The sequence below is a fragment of the Spermophilus citellus genome (genome assembly GCF_964194105.1).
Source record: "Spermophilus citellus genome assembly, chromosome: 17".
Classification (NCBI taxonomy): domain Eukaryota; kingdom Metazoa; phylum Chordata; class Mammalia; order Rodentia; family Sciuridae; genus Spermophilus; species Spermophilus citellus.
This window is the reverse complement of record NC_138199.1, coordinates 78,341,343-78,357,368: the sequence shown is the minus strand read 5'-3', so window position 1 is coordinate 78,357,368 and position 16,026 is coordinate 78,341,343. Positions and strand designations below refer to the sequence as shown.

Genomic DNA, 16,026 nt, shown 5'->3' with positions numbered 1-16,026 from the left:
ACTATGGACTAGCCTAGGTGTCAGCCAACAGAGGAATAAATAAAGAAAACGTGGTATATACACACACTATGGAGTTTTATTCAGCCATAAAAAATGAAAGTACATCATTTGCAGGAAAATGGGTGGAACTGGAAAGTATTATGTTAAGCGCAGTCAAGGGTCAATACGTTTTCTTTCACATTTGGAAGTTAGAGAGAAAAAAGGAAAATAAAGTTGAGGCAGGAGGGTCTCAGGAAGATGAAAGGGAGGTCAGTAGAGGAAAGCAAGCAGGGAGAGGGAGGAGGGAATGGGAAGGGGAAATACTGGGGAATGATATTGGCCAAATTACACTGTTACATTGTGTGCATGTATGAATGTGTAGCAACAAATTACAACTATAATGCACCAATTAAAAAAATAGGGGTGGGGCTGGGCCCTATGGCCCACCTATAATCCTAGTGGTTAGACAGGCTGAGGCAGGAGGATCACGAGTTCAAAGCCAGTCTTAGCAAAAGTGAGTCACTAAGCAACTCAGTGAGACCCTGTCTCTAAATAAAATACAAAATAGGGCTGGGGATGTGTGGGAAGCCATTCTGACATGTGATTGGGTGACTCCCGTTAAGGGCCTGAGGCGCTTTGGCTCTGTCGAAGCTTTCCCGACCCTTTCCTGATGAGAGAGCCCATCCGTGTGGGGGTGTGCCTGACCACTGACCCCGGGGACCCAATCACTGACCCTGACCTTGGAGTGCAGCCCCCCCTCAACCTTCATTGGATGGAATTCTCCCCTGAATCTCTTGTTCCCCAATAAAAGGCTACTCCCCGGCGTGTTCACTCTCTCTCTTTCCTGCCAGCCCTGAGTAATCCTCGCTGCCCTGCTGGGCGGTTAGAGGAGGGAACCAGAGAGGGGAGCTGTCTCAGACCTAGCAATATAAATAAGGTAACTGAGTCTGTGTGTTTTATTTCGATCTCTTCTAACTAACTTTATGCCTAGAACCTCATTAATGAAACCATTGCGCAGGCCGCGTGGTAGAGGGATGTGGCTCAGTGGGCAAGTGCCTCTGAGTTCAATTCTTGGTACCAACCCCCTCTCATAAAAAGAGGCAGGGGACTGGAGCTGGAGCTCAGTGGTAGAGCACTTGTCCCGCATGTGTGAGGCACTGGGTTCAATCCTCAGCACCCCGTAAAAATGAAGGAAGGAAGGAAGGAAGGAAGGAAGGGGGGAGGGATGAAAGGAAGAAAGAAAGGTAGGTAGGTAGGTATTATGTCCATATTCAACTAAAATAAAAACAACTATTTAAAAAAAAAAAGCAAAATAGGGAGACCACTATGCTCAAAGGTTCCACGAACCTCTCTCTTGTTTCAACAGTATTTGGACAGATGGACCCCAGGGAACCCCTTTCTTCTACTTTTTACTCTGATCTCCATTTGCGACCTCCAGGACAATCTTCTCACCTACCTCCTGTTTCCAGAACCAGCCGATGTTGCTTTTTGTGGTTAGCTGCTCACTGCCCATCAACCACAACCTCCCAGATTCTTCCACCTAGGTGGAGACTACTGCCACACCTACCTCCCTCTGGGCTACTGCTGTGACTGTGATGATGTGGCTCTGGAGGGCCTGGGGCATTTCTCTGAGAACTGGCAGAGGAGTAACAGGAGGCCATTATGGATCTCCTGAAGTTGCAAAATCAGTGCAATGGCCACACCCTCTTCTAGGATGTGCAAAAGCATTCTCATGAGTGGGGCGGGCTGGGGATGACTCCAGCAGCAGCGTGCTGGCCTGGCATGCATGTGGCCTGGGTTCGATCCTCAGCACCACATACAAACAAAGACGTTGTGTCCGCCGAAAACTAAAAAATAAATATTAAAAAAAAATTCTCTCTCTCTCTTTGAAAAAAAAAAAAGATGAGTGGGGCAACACCCTTGACACCATGAAAGCTGCCACATGACCCAGGATAAGAACCTGGGCTGGGGCTGGGGCTGAGTGGTAGAGCACTTGCCTAGCTGTGAGAAACTGGTTCAAATCTCAACACCACATATGAATAATGAATAAAAAATAAAGATCCATCAACATCCAAAAATAAAAAGAACCTGAACGAAGCTCTTTTGAATTTCATACCCTGGGTTTTGTCCACACAGACCCACATATCTGTGACTTCCTGGAGAACCACTTCCTCCATGAGATGAAACTCACCAAGAAGATAGGGGACCACCTGATTAACCTCTGCCATCTAGTGGGACCCCAAGGTGGCTTGGGCAAGTACCTCTTGGAAGAATTGACCCTCAAGCACAACCAGAAGGACCAGGAGCCCAGTGAACTGTGATGGGGTTTCTTTGCATATCCTGGCATTGGCCTAAACCTCTCCCTCAAGCCCCAAGCCAGTTTTTTAATCACCCAGGGCCCCTCCCAAGCCTTGAACTAAGTGAAAATAAAGCATACCCCACCCCAGCAAAAATAAATAAAGGAAAAAATTTAAAAAGGTTTGGGACATGATGGCACACACCTGTAATCCCAACATCTCAGGAAGGTGAGGCAGGAAGATTGTAAATTCAAAGCTAGCCTCAGCAACTTAGCAAGGCCCTAAGCAACTTAGTGAAACCCTGTCTCAAAATTTAAAAAGTTAGGGATGTGACTCTGTGGTTAAATGACCCTGAGTTCAACCCCAGTACCAAATAAATAAATAATAGAATTTTTTTTAAAAAAGGTTTTGTTTTGCTCTGTGTAAAGCATACCTCAAAAAGTTTACATGAGCCGGGTGTGGTGGTACATGCCTGTAATCCCAGCAGCTGGGGAGGCTGAGGCAGGATGATGGCGAGTTCAAAGCCAGCCTCAGCAGCCTCAGCAAAAGTGAGGTGCTAAGCAACTCAGTGAGACCCTGTGTCTAAATAAAATACGAAATAGGGCTGGGTAGATGGCTCAGTGGTTGAGTGTCCCTGAGTTCAATCCCTGGTACCAAAAAAAAAAAAAAAACATTTACCCAAAGCTGGATGTAGTGGCATACACCTGAAATCCCAGCAGCTTGGGAGACAGGCAGAGATAGGAGGATCACAAGTTCAAAGCCAGCCTCAGTAACTTAGCGAGGCCCTAAGCAACTTATGAGACCTTGTGTCAAAATAAAAAATAAATTAAAAAGGGCTGGGGATGTAACTCAGTGGTAAACTGCCCTGGGTTAAAATCCCAATCCCCCCCCCCCAAAAAAAAGGAGTTTACCTGAATGTATAAGAGGCAAAATATAGCTGGGTTTTTTTGTTTGTTTGTTTGTTTTTAAGAGTTTACCTAAAACAAAATAGCAATCACACAGGATTGGAAAACTAGTCAGAAGCTGTGGGGAGCCATGCTGAGTGACCACGCCTTCTAGTCCTGATACATCACAGGGATCTGAAAGATCACTGCAGTCTGGCGTGGTAGTGCCATTAGTGCTGTGACTAGGGACTCGGTCTTTTCCCCCACTTGGACAGCAAGGCCAGTTGTCTGAGTAGGCACACCTGGGGTAGAGCTACACTCACCTGTGCCTTCGTAATCCTACCCCTTTGCCCTGTTTGGGATAGAATGTTCCATGGAAATTCCCTTTGTGTGTCCCCTTCTCTTGCTAGCCTTTGGGTGTGGCCTTCCTAGCTGTCAGTCAACCTGCTGACAGCAGACATCAGGAAGCTAGACTCAGCCCCCACCCCCACCCCCCAACCTAACCCCTTGCCTCATTTGAATGGCTTCTCTTCAATAAAAAGAGTTCAGCACATGCTTTTTCACTCTCTTTCCATGGACCCCTAGGGTCAGAGGAGCCGTCACAGGACCCAAAGAAAAAGGTATCTATGTCTCTTGTGTGGTTATTTCATGCATCCCAGTTCACCTGGAGTGACCCTGAGTGTTTTAGTCAGAGAACGAGACAAGAAGCATGTTTTCTTCCTAAAGTCCCAAGATCATCCTGGCCACCGTCTGGGTGCTGTTCTTCCTGCAAAGTCTGAGCCAAAGGAATATGATGTTTAAGATTGTGCTTTTTGCCGGAGGCAGTGCGCACACCTGTAATCCCAGTGGCTCGGGAGGCTGAGGCAGGAGGATCTCAAGTTCAAAGCCAGCCTCAGCTACGTCCAAGTGCTAAGCAACTCATTGAAACCCAGTCTCTAATAAGATACAAAATTGAGCTGGGGATGGGGCTCAGTGGCTGAGTGCCCCTAAATTTAATCCCCCGTATCAAAAAAAAAAAAAAAAAAAAGAAGATCGTGCTTTCCAACCCAAGCAATAAGAGGCAATAGTATTAAGCTCCTGGTTAAAAGGTGAGTTCTTATATCTGCTTCAGGTGGAGCACTGGGCAACAAGACCACCCTCAGTCCCATGCAGACACCTGCAGAAAAGAATGCCACTCCTGTGTCTGCTTCTCACTGCCTCACAACACCTGCTTGGTGAGCTGCACGCCAGGGGTGGCCATGTGCTGAATTTGCAGGAGTGTCCTCAAGTGACATGCTGAATGGCCATACACTGAAGATACTCAACCTCATGAGGCCTCAGGGAAACACAGGTTAAACCACAACCAACCCACTATACTCCAGGATGGAAAGAAGAGGGAATGTCAAGTGCCACAGCTGAGCACCCAGCACCTTCGCAGTTGTTAGTGCCACAGCCATGGAGGCTGGATGGAGGCACAGCCTTTCAACCGGGCACCACAGAGCCAAGGTGCATACCCAAAGAGGTGTGCATGTACTCACCAAAATCATCCACAGGAATTTCAATAATGTTTTCAATGAAAAAGCCATACAGGAGCTAGGGTTGTGGTTCAGGGATAGAGCACTTGCCTGGCATGTGTGAGACACTGGGTTTGATTCTCAGGATCACATAAAAATAAAGGTTCATCCACAACTTATATATATATATATTTAAATTTTTTTTAAAAAGCCATACAAGGGGGAGGAAGCAAAGGGGTAGGAAAAACAGTGAAATGAGATGGACATCATTACCCAAGGTACATGTATGATTGCATGAATGGTGTGACTCTACTTCATGCACAACCAGAGAAGCAAAAAATTCTGCTCCATTTATGTACAATGAATCAAAGAGCTTTCTACTGTCATGTATAACTGATTAGAACTAATAACTAAAAAACAAAAACAAAAACAAAAAAAACATACAAGTCGGGTGTGGTGGCACACACCTGTAATCCCAGTGGCTCTGGAGGCTGAGGCAGGAGGATTATGAGTTCAAAGCCAGCCTCAGCAAAAAAACAAGGTGCTAAGCAACTCAGTGAGACTGCCTCTAAATAAAATGCAAAACAGGGCTGGAAGATGTGGCTCAGTGGTTGAGTGCCCCTGAGTTCAATCCCCGATTTAAAAAAAAAAAAAAAGCCATGCAACCTAAAAAATCTACAAGAATATTTATTCCTAGCAGTATTATTCTTAACAGCTCCAACAAAACTACATTTCATGTCCATTTATAGCAGAATATCAAAGTTATGTTATATATACATTCTGAATACTTAGAGCAGTAAGAATGAATGATTCAGTCAGGTGCCATGGTGCACATGTGTAATCTCAGCTGCTTGGGAGGCTGAGACAGGAGGAACGCAAATTCAAGGTCAGCCTCAGCAATTTAGCAAGGCCCTAAGCATCTTAGCAAGAGCCTGTCTCTAAATTCAATAGAAAAAAGGTGGGGGATGTGGCTTAGTGGTTGAGGGCTCCTAGGTCCAATCTCTGGTACCAAAAATAAATATATATATAGGGCTGGGGATGTGGCTCAAGTGGTAGCGCGCTTGCCTGGCATGCGTGCGGCCCGGGTTCGATCCTCAGCACCACATACCAACAAAGATGTTGTGTCCGCCGAGAACTAAAAAATAAATATTAAAAAAAATTCTCTCTCTCTCTCTCTCTCTCCCCTCTAAAATAAATAAATAAATAAATAAATAAATAAAATGATCCATAGCTATGTGAAAAGTATGGAGCAGTCTCACAAACATACCATTCAGGGGAAAACAAACACCCTCTCCCAAAGGCCCATTCTGTATGATTCCATGTACACAAAGCTCAAAATCAAAGCAAAGCAATCTGTGTTTAGAATTCCAAACAGGACTCCAGAGTTGGCTGGGAGGCAGCAGGGAGATCGGAGTGGGTGCTCCAGGGTGTCCTCAGTGGGACAGGCCACACGAGTGGGCTCTCCTTAGGCTTTACCTGGGCTCTGTGACTTCTGTGTGTAGATCACACTGAAGCACCAGCACAAACAAGAGTGATACAAGCAGAGGCAGACATCTGCTTACTCACTGCCAAGAGCAACAGGCAAGATGCCTGGAGGACGGTGCACTCACGGCCCTGGAAAGGAGGACCACAGCAGACTGCAGGGAGAGGACACTGCACATAGAGCTGAAGAAGCACACAGCAATGCAGTGAATGCCACCTTCAGCTTTTTATTTTTCCCACCTTCCCATGTGAAGAAGCCTCCATGCCTTAAACAGGTCCAGAGACCCTAGTCCACATTCCAAAAACCATGCGGGTCTCATGGGTGTACACGCTGCCCGCTTTTCTAAACTCCACCAGCTTCTAATCCTGCTGGGCTTCAGGTGGGATCTGGGCGTGTACTGCAGCCAACAGAGTACCTCAAGAACCATCCTTTCTGTAAGGCAAATCAGGTGCTCACACAGAGTGAGGTAAACCCACTAAACTGCTGCCCAGAGTAAAACATCAACCAGTGTTTTCCCTGTTGCTAACAGGTGATCAAAGTAAGTTTAAAAGTCACACAATTAGGAAAAAACCAAGCACAATGCCCTCTAGTGCTCTTCTTTCTGTTCCTCAGCAGCCCCAGAACTCTCTGGAACTCCTTAGAGACAAGTAGACAAGTGGCCTGAGATGCACAGCACTGGACACCAGGCAGGCAGAAGGTGCTAACACAGCACTGGACAAAGTTCTTGCCTACTGCTACTGCCTTCCTGGTAAGCAGAACCTCAACAATAAGTTTCATCCAACCCTAACTGACTATGTGAACATGTACAGGAAATCTCTGTATCTCCCCCCATAACTTTGCCATGAACTAAAACTGCTCTAAAACACAATGTCTAGGGTCTGGAGATGTAGCTCAGTGCTAAAGCATTTGCCCAGCATATGCAAGGCCCTGGGTTTGGTCCCCAGCACCACTCACACACACAAAGACATTTCACATATCATTCTAACAGCATGCCTGGTTTTGTTTACCTCAGCATTTCCAAATAATTGGAGAATGAATCTAGAAGGTACTGATAAGACAACAAGTATCAAGGGAACCCACATGGGAGATGGCCTGGGGCCCTCTGGTCACATGCAGTTAGACTACAGGTTTGAGGGCCAAGGGCTAAATCTACACCTCTAACATTACAATACCATCTTTTCATACCCTGTGTGTGTGTACGTGTGTGCGTGTGTGTGTGTCAGGGGGTTTGTGCACGCATTTACATGCGTGTGGTGCTGGGAACCGAATTCAGGGGTGCTCTACAACTAAGGTAACACCCACAGTCCCCCTTTTAAATTTTGAGATAGGGTCTTACTAAGTTGTTGAGGGTCTTGCTAAGTTGCTGAGGCTGGCTTCAAACTTGTGATAACTCCTGCCTCAGCCTCTTAAGTTGCTGGGATGACAGGCATGCACCATGGCTCCAGTCTACACTCCCTCTTTTAATCTGTTCTAGAAGTTTAATGGAGTCAGGCATGACTGTCATACAATCATGAACATTCATGATTTTTGAATATTTTTGAATATTCAGATTCAAAATAACAAATTAAAAAATTTAGCCATTCAGAATCCTGATGTGTCAGTTGCCTATTTGAGATTCTCTGTGTATATGGTTCTTCAGTACTGCTTTTATCCCCTTTGTGCTCTGTGGAGTTTGCCAAAAGGGAATCTGACGACAGAGCTCAGGAAGCTATGGAGCTGCACACAGGATCACACTCAGGCTCAAACATGCTGGGAAGCTGGGAAAGGCCGCACCCAGGGTATCAAAGAAGCAGCCATGTGCACTACGCAGGCCACAAGCACCCAGCATGACCCACCTGTCCCAGAAAGATCACACTCACAGCTGCACCACTGCCAGTCCTTTCAGAAAGACCACTGCATTTCAAGCTGATACACACTGACTAAAAAAGCCTGTCCACTCAGAAGGTCAGGTGCCATGGGCTCGGAAAACAAATAAAGGCTCGGTGACATGACCCCTGCTGTCACACACTTGTTAGTAGGCACAAAGCAATCAAGGAACCCAACACAGGAGGAAGTACTAACTTGGTACTTGCTATAAGGCTGACTCCCTCTCTAAGGTAGCATGGAGAGATAATGGGTTCTCGCTAGAACCCTCACAGCTGGTCCCACAGGAGTAGTGGCCGGCAGAAGGGCAAATAGAGGGTGCACAGAATGAGTGGAAGAGAAGTTAGGTAAGGTCCCAGGGCAAGTGCTGGACCAAAGGGCACCATTCAGGAGTACAATCTCAGGACATGGCTGCAGGAATAATCCACATGCATCAAGGTCACCGTGTGGATAAAATGGGGGATGAAGAGATGATCAGCAGAGACACTTTCAGTGGATCAGCTGCAGACGGACACACACCTACACACCGGCACCAGAACAATGAGGGGGATGACAAGAACCAATGAAGGGATGGAGAAGACCAGGAAGTTAAAGCCATCATACCACAATCTTTTACTTCCAGTGATCAAGCCCATTCTAAGACAGAACTTTTCATTTATCAATTTATATATTAACTAGATAACTTAAGATGGTACTTCATTATTTCCTTGGTTGTTATCTTCCAAGATTCCACCCTTCTGCCATTTGTCATATTCGGACTCCTGGATAGATCCTAGAGTCTAATCAGCCCCTCCCCTTTACACACTATCAGCTGCCTGAGAATCATCTAAACACCTTTCCTGTGGGAGGGAGTTCCCAAGGTAAGCAGTGCTGGGGTCTTCCTCCCAACACAAGCCAGAGATGCAAAAGCGCGCATCCATTTCTCTCTAGTGGAGTGCACAAAGGCAGCACAGGACGAGACCAGTGAGGCCAGTCCACATGGGACCTCCAGGTGCCAGCTCATGTTGGCTAAGTGAGCGCACCTGCCTGCATCAACCAAACCCAAAGCTGAGAACATGGATGCAGAGAAAGAGCCAGGCTTCTCTACAGAAAATCCACCAAGAGCAAGTGGGCACATGAAATAGTGAGCCAGGGTCTCAAGCTGGCCCTAGTCTGGGGTCCACACTAAAATTCCCTCATCTCCTACTGCAAGAACATAATCATTGGGGCTGGGGATGTGGCTCAAGCGGTAGCGTGCTCTCCTGGCATGGGTGCGGTCCGGGTTCGATCCTCAGTACCACATACAAACAAAGATGTTGAAAACTAGAATGTAAAAAAAAAAAAAAAACAAAAAAACATAATCATCCATAAGTTCATCTTAAATCCAAGCAAGTCCTCTTTCACTTTTGTGCGTGTGTGTGTGTGTGTGTGTGTGTGTGTGAGAGAGAGAGAGAGAGAGAGAGAGAGAGAGAGAGATGGGGGTACTGGGTCCTGAAGCCAGGGCCCTTGGTGTACTAGGCAGGTGCTCTACCACTGAGCCATATCCCATCCCATTTTAAATTTTATTTTGAGACCAGATCTCACTAAGCTGCCCAAGCTGGCCTCAAGTCTGTGATCTCCCTGCCTCAACCTGGGAGTCTCTGGATTATAAGTGTGAGCCACCATGCCCAGCTGCTTTTTTTCTTTTCCAAATATGAATATTTAACTCGTTTGTGCCCTACAGTGTTGAATAGTTTTCAAAATTCTAATCCTGATGGGAAATACAATCTCATAGGAAATTATTTTTATAAAATTTCTACAATCACAAATCAGCTTTTCGAAAATTTATTAGGTTGACTTGTTCCATTTAAGGGAATCCCACCTATCTCAAAAAAGAAAGCAGATGGGCTAGGGTTGTGGCTTTGTGGTAGAGCACTTGCCTACATGGGTGAGACGCTGAGTTTGATTATAAGCACAGCATATAAATGAGTAAAATAAAGGTCCAATTTTAAAAAATTAAAAAGAGAGAGAGAGAGAGAAAGTAGACACTGGACATTTTTTTTTGGGGGGGGGCGGTTAGGTACCTGGGATAGAACTCAGCGGCTCTCAACCACTGAGCCACATCCTCAGCCCTATTTTGTATTTTATTTAGAGACAGGGTCTCACTGAATTGCTTAGTGCCTCGCCATTGCTAAGGCCAGCTTTGAACTCGTGACCCTCCTGCCTCAGCCTCTGGAGCCACTGGGATTATAGGCGTGGCCCACCATGCCTGGCATTGGAGATATCTTTTTTTTTTTAATAGGTCTTTTGCAGGGCACTCCTGTAATCCCTCCAGCTCTGGAGGCTGAGGCAGGAGGGTCACGAGTTCAAAGCCGGCCTTAGGAATGGTGAGGCACTAAGCATCTCAGTGAGATCCTGTCTCTAAATAGCAAATAAAACAGGCTAGGAGTGTTGCTCAGTGGTAGAGCAACCCTGGTTCAATCCCCAGTGCGTATGTAAGTATAAACAAACAAATAAATGTCTTTATTTCTTACTTTAGGAAGAAAGGATATAGATTCAAAACATCAAATTGATTACATGTTCAATCCACTGCTGTAATCTAGTGTATAAATGATGATACTGGCTCATCCTACTTCCTCACCTCCCACATGTCAGGACAAATTTGTAGGAAACATAATTATCCTCTTGCCTCAAAAGGCAGGCACTCCAGAACACAGTAAAAGAGGAATCAGATGAGACAGCACAAGTGCTAACACACACTGATGCCCAAGCTGTGATTCTCTAAGATAAACAAACATTAGATTCCAGATCTTCTACCAAGCAACAGGCAGGTCTAAAATACAGCCAAGCAAATAGTTTTTGCCATCTGCAAAGTGGAAACACCTACACTGGAAAACCTGGAATAACCAGAATAACAGGTGAAGGTGAAAGCTCTGCTCAGCTGAAAGCAGACCACAACACAGTTGTTCCACCACTGGAGCCCAGAGCACACTGCCCTTCCCCTACCCTGTGCCGGTAACAAGAGTCCTGGGCAGGATTTGATACTGCAGGTGCCTCTGAGGAGTCATTACTTCCACTGTCTCGTAGGTGAAAGGCATAGTAAGCCTGAAGAATCTCATCTGTATGTGGGACAAACAGTGTAAATAAATTCACTTTCAAAAGAGCTTATTTTCTAACAATGTTCAGAAGCAAGTACAGGGTGCTTGGAGCTGGGGCCAGTCACTGGGTCTGCTCCCCAGGTCCAAACGAAAAGCATGATGTTGATAGATGCCAGCTACCGAAGGATTCTCTGCTCTGCCCTTACATAACTAACTAAGAACCTCACCCCAGGACAGAGCAGCACTCAGCTGAAGGAACGCTTGCACTAAACCAGGAGAGCAATCAAAGACTGGAACATTTTTGTAGAACTTAAAAAAAATTTTTTTTCTTTCTTTTTTTTTTTTTTAAAAACAATCCTAGGGACTGAACCAAGGTGTGCTCCAACATTGAGCCACATACTCAACCCTTTTTATCTTGAGACAGGGTCTTGCAAAGTTTCTTAGGCTGGCCTTGAACTTGTGATCCTCTTGCCTCTGCCTTCTCAGTTGCTAGGATTACAGCTGTATGTCACTGAGCCCAGCTCTGAAACATTTTTGTAGGTATGCTGCAGCCTATCTGGTGTGCTTTCCTGGTCCCTAAGCCAAAAAGTTATCAGTCTTGTCTTTAAAATAACAAATATGTTTAGATGTTCACATAGCTCTTTATGTTTTACTTACCACAAATGACTTATAAAAAGTAAGGTTTATATACTACTATCCATAGTAAAATCAGAAGAGTCTTAAAGGATGACTCCTATCAGTGAAACCCTCCTGGGCTTTCACAGAACAGACTGCTCAGAAACCATACTATGACATTTGTAGAAACTCTAACTTGGAAAAACAATTAAATAAATAGATGGATAAATGCTTTGTGTATCTGCTATGCAATGTGCTAGGCTTCTGACTCCAAGACAGCTTGTCACTCCCAGAATCAGACAAGGCATATTCACCCCTACAGGCAGCAAAGGAGCTGCGAGGGAACCATGGGAAGCAGAGGGGAGAGGCCCCCAGCCAGAGCACTAGACACAGGTTCCAGGGATACACCACTAAGTAGCAGCCCAGACTGGGCACATGGCCATCAACAGGCCACAGTGAAAGCGCCTCCAAACTGAAAAGGAGGCAAAGTGACTATAAAATAACATGTCTATAACCTCAACTACTTCAAGATGGATGGGGAGGGCTGGGGTTGTAGCTCAGTGGTAGAGACCTTGCCTCGCACATGTGAGGCACTGGTTGGATCCTCAGTACCACATAAAAATAAAAAATAAAGGTATTATGTCCATCTACAACTAAAAAAAAAAAAAAAAAGGATAGGGAGTTAGAATCTTGCCCTGGAGGATCCTGGAGGATTCTAAGGCAATGAATGGATGAAAAGGTAATGACTGCCAGGTAGTGGTGGCACATGCCTGTAATCCCAGTGGCTTAGGAGAATGCATGCACATAACATAACTGGATCACCTTCATTCCCCAGTACCTCCACGAGGAAGGAAGATAGTGAGTTCAAAGCCAGCCTCAGCAACTTAGTGAGGGTTTAAGCATCTTAGCAAGACCTGGTCTCCAAATAAATTTTTAAAAAGGGCTGGGGATAGAAAATAGAAACTCCAGAGGCTGAGGCAGGAGGATTGCAAGTTCAAGGCCAACCTCAACAATATAGCAAGACCCTGTCTTAAATTACAAAATAAAAAGGGCTGAGGCTGTAGCTCAATGGTAGAGCACCCCTGGGTCCAATCCCCAGTAGAGCAATAAATAAATGAATAAATAAAATTTGAGCTAAGTAGGATGGCACATGCCAGCAATCCCAGCAACTTGGGAAGCAAGTTCAAGGTTAGCCTGGGAAATTTCATGAGACTCTCCCAACAACTGGGGAGGCTGAGGAAATGGCTCAATGGAATGTCCCTGGGTACAGTTCCTAGCACTGCAAAAGTAAAATGAAATTTTATTTTTAAAGGGCTGAGAGTGTAACTAGTAGTACTGTGCTTGCCCACCATGCATAAGGCTCTGAATTTGGTCCCCAGCATGCAAAATAAATAAATACATAAACAATTGATAAAATACTGAAAACTATTTAGAAAATATTAATAAAAATCTTAGGAACTGTGTAGGTAATTCAGTGGTAGAGGACACACTTATCATGTGAAAGTCTCTGGGTTCAATCCCTATCACCAAAAAATAAATAAATAAACAAACAAACAAATAAATTTTTGTTGTAGCTCAATGGAAGAGCACTTGCTTAGCATGTGTGGGGCACTGGATTCAATTTTCAGCACCACATAAACAAATAAAATAAAGGCCCATCAACAATTAAAAAACTAAATTTAAGAAAATTTTAAAAAAACACCCAAATTCTAACAAGTACATATCAACAATTTTTGTTCTATCCCTTTTAAATTCTCAGGAATAAACATTGTTTACTGGAAATAAATAATTCTATTCACTTTCACAGTTGAATATATAAACCATTTTAAGGAGTCTGCCAGAAATGCAGAAGTGGAGCTAGGCACTGTTGTGTGTACACACTGTCCCAGATTTTCAGAAGGCTGAGTTAGCTATTAAGGATCGTGTGAGCTGAGAGTTTGAGACCCCATCCTGCCCCCCGCCGTCCGAAAGCAAGGAACTCGGAAGGGACTCTGCCAAATACATTCTCCTGCCAAGGGCTTTGCCTTTCTCCTGCTCCTTTCAAGTTCTTCATAAGGTTGGGGAGGGGAGAGCTGCATTTGACATTATTGGTAACTCTGGAATGACTTAGAGAAGGACACAGGAAGCAAAATGGCTCACACTGCACAGTCCCTGCAGCCCACTAACAGGCTGGAAGGTGGTATGACTACAAGCAAGGCCTGCTGGCAGCAGTGAGGGCTGAGAACATGGGCTTTCTAGAAGTGCCTTTGTGAAGATCTGTAACCCTCCTCAGGGTCTCTTAAGATGAATGGGACTAGATTCAAATTTAACTTGATTTTACTAAAATATCATTGTTCTGTTCTCTTCTATACACAAGGAAAAAACTAACATAAGATTCCTTGGAAGTTAATGGAATGTAACTTCTTTTAAATTTAATACCCCACACACACACACACAAAAGTCAAACTTTATATTTTGTGTGTGTGTGTGGTGCTGGGGATTAAACCCAGGGCCTTGTACATCTGAGGCAAGCACTCTACCAACTGAGCTACATCCCCAGACAAACTTTATAATATTTTAAAATAAATTTTAAAAGACTATCAGCAAGGGTTGGGGGTAAAGCTCAGAGGTAGAACAGGCCTAACACAAGGTAGGTTCAAGCTCCAACACTGCAAATAAATAAATAATAAAATAAATAAATAAAAGACTTCTTTAAAAAGACAACTAGTAGAGGAAGGAGATGAGGAAGGGAAAGTGGAGGTACTGGGTAATGGAGGTGATCCAATTATGTTATGTGCATGCATTCTTTATACACTATTCTGTATAATTATAATGCACCAATAAAAACATTAAGACTATCAGCTGGGTGCAGTAGCACATGCCTGTAATCCCACAGCTCAGGAAGCTGACCCAGGAGGATTGTTAGTTCAAAGCCAGCCTCAATAATTTAGCAAGGCCCTAAGCAACTCAGCAAGACCATCTCTAAATAAAATACAAAAAAAGGCCTGGAGATGTGGCTTAGTGATTAAGCGCCCCGGGTTCATTTCCCAGTACCAAAGAGAGAGAGAGAGAGAGAGAGAGAGAGAGAGAGAGAGAGACAGATATGACTACCAGCATCATGCCAATTCAATTCAACATGTACCTGAAATTCTTAGAAATTATTTTTCCTTTTTAATGATGTTATTCTATAATATTTTCTTTTCAGATGATGGTCTTTTACATAAATAAATAAACATATATTTATGTATATAATTTGAAGTTTTAGAAACTTTAGCTGTGCTGTCAATTTTGGAAAAACTATCTCAGTTTACTGTGTTGAGTTGGCATTATGTGGAAATTAACGGTCATACTGGTCTAGAAATGTTAAGCTTAATTTTTTTTTCATTTGTAAAGGGGTAACACACTATACTGAATATGTAAGGTCTTATCTATATCGGCTTGATTAGATAAACTAATAAAAACAATAATTTTCCTTCGATTTCTTTGGTCCCACTTTTAAGCCACCTGACCCGACCCAGCCCAAAGGATCTTCTACAACTAAATTCACTTTGTTTTGACCTTGAGTGACTACCAGGAACTGCTGGACACCTTCTTCTAAATTCGAAGAATACACCTAGCTTGGCGTGGTGGTGCATGCCTACAATTTTAGCCACTTGGGAGACTGAGGCCATAAGGTCAAGGCCAGCCTCAGTAACTTAGCAAGACCCTGTCTCAAAAAAAAAAAAAAAAAAAAAAAAAAAAAAAAAAAAAAAAAAAAAGGTCTGGGGATGTAGCTCAGTGGTAAAGTACCCCTGGGTTCAGTCCCAACTAGGAAAAAAATTTCAATGTACATACCTGTTCTAATCTCTGAGGCTCTGGCAACACAAGGCATGCCTGCTATTTTGCCTAACTTAAGTTTTTGACTCAGAACAGAGAATTTCAAGTTCAAGCCCAGCCTGCATAACTTTGGGAGACCCTGCTCAAAATAAAAAATGGAGCTGGGCGCAGTGGCACAAACCTGTAATCCCAGCAGCTCAGGAGGCTAAAACAAGGAGGATTGGGAGTCCAAAGCCAGCCTCAGAAAGAGAGAGAGGTGCTAAGCAACTCAGTGAGACCCTGTCTCTAGTTAAAATACAAAATAGGGCTGGGGATGTAGCTCAGCAGCTGAGTGCCCCTGGTTCAATCCCTGGTACAATAAATAAATAAATGGAAAAAAAAAATGGGTTGGGGATATAGCTAAGGGATAGAATATTGGCCTAACACGAATGTGCATGGCATCGGTTCCATCCTCAAACACTCAAAAACAAACACACACACACACACACACACACACACACACACACACACACACACGCAGGACAGCTTAAGACATTCCTGACAAGCAAAAGCAGAGAGAGG

At 44.3% G+C, this 16,026-nt stretch overlaps 1 protein-coding gene across 3 annotated transcripts in view; it reads right to left on the bottom strand.

Moving 5' to 3' along the window:
- The window catches only part of FOXK2 (forkhead box K2), a 59,630-nt gene that overhangs the window by 36,184 nt on the left and 7,420 nt on the right, over positions 1–16,026 (bottom strand). The window contains exon 1 of one of the 3 annotated variants that reach the window (XM_081270696.1): positions 10,964–11,073. The exons of the other annotated variants lie outside the window; for them this stretch is intronic. Within the exon in view, the coding sequence (XP_081126822.1) occupies positions 10,964–11,055 (92 nt within the window). The 5' untranslated portion in view covers positions 11,056–11,073. Of the gene's footprint in view, positions 1–10,963; positions 11,074–16,026 lie in introns of those variants that run through there. 3 annotated transcript variants of the gene reach the window in all.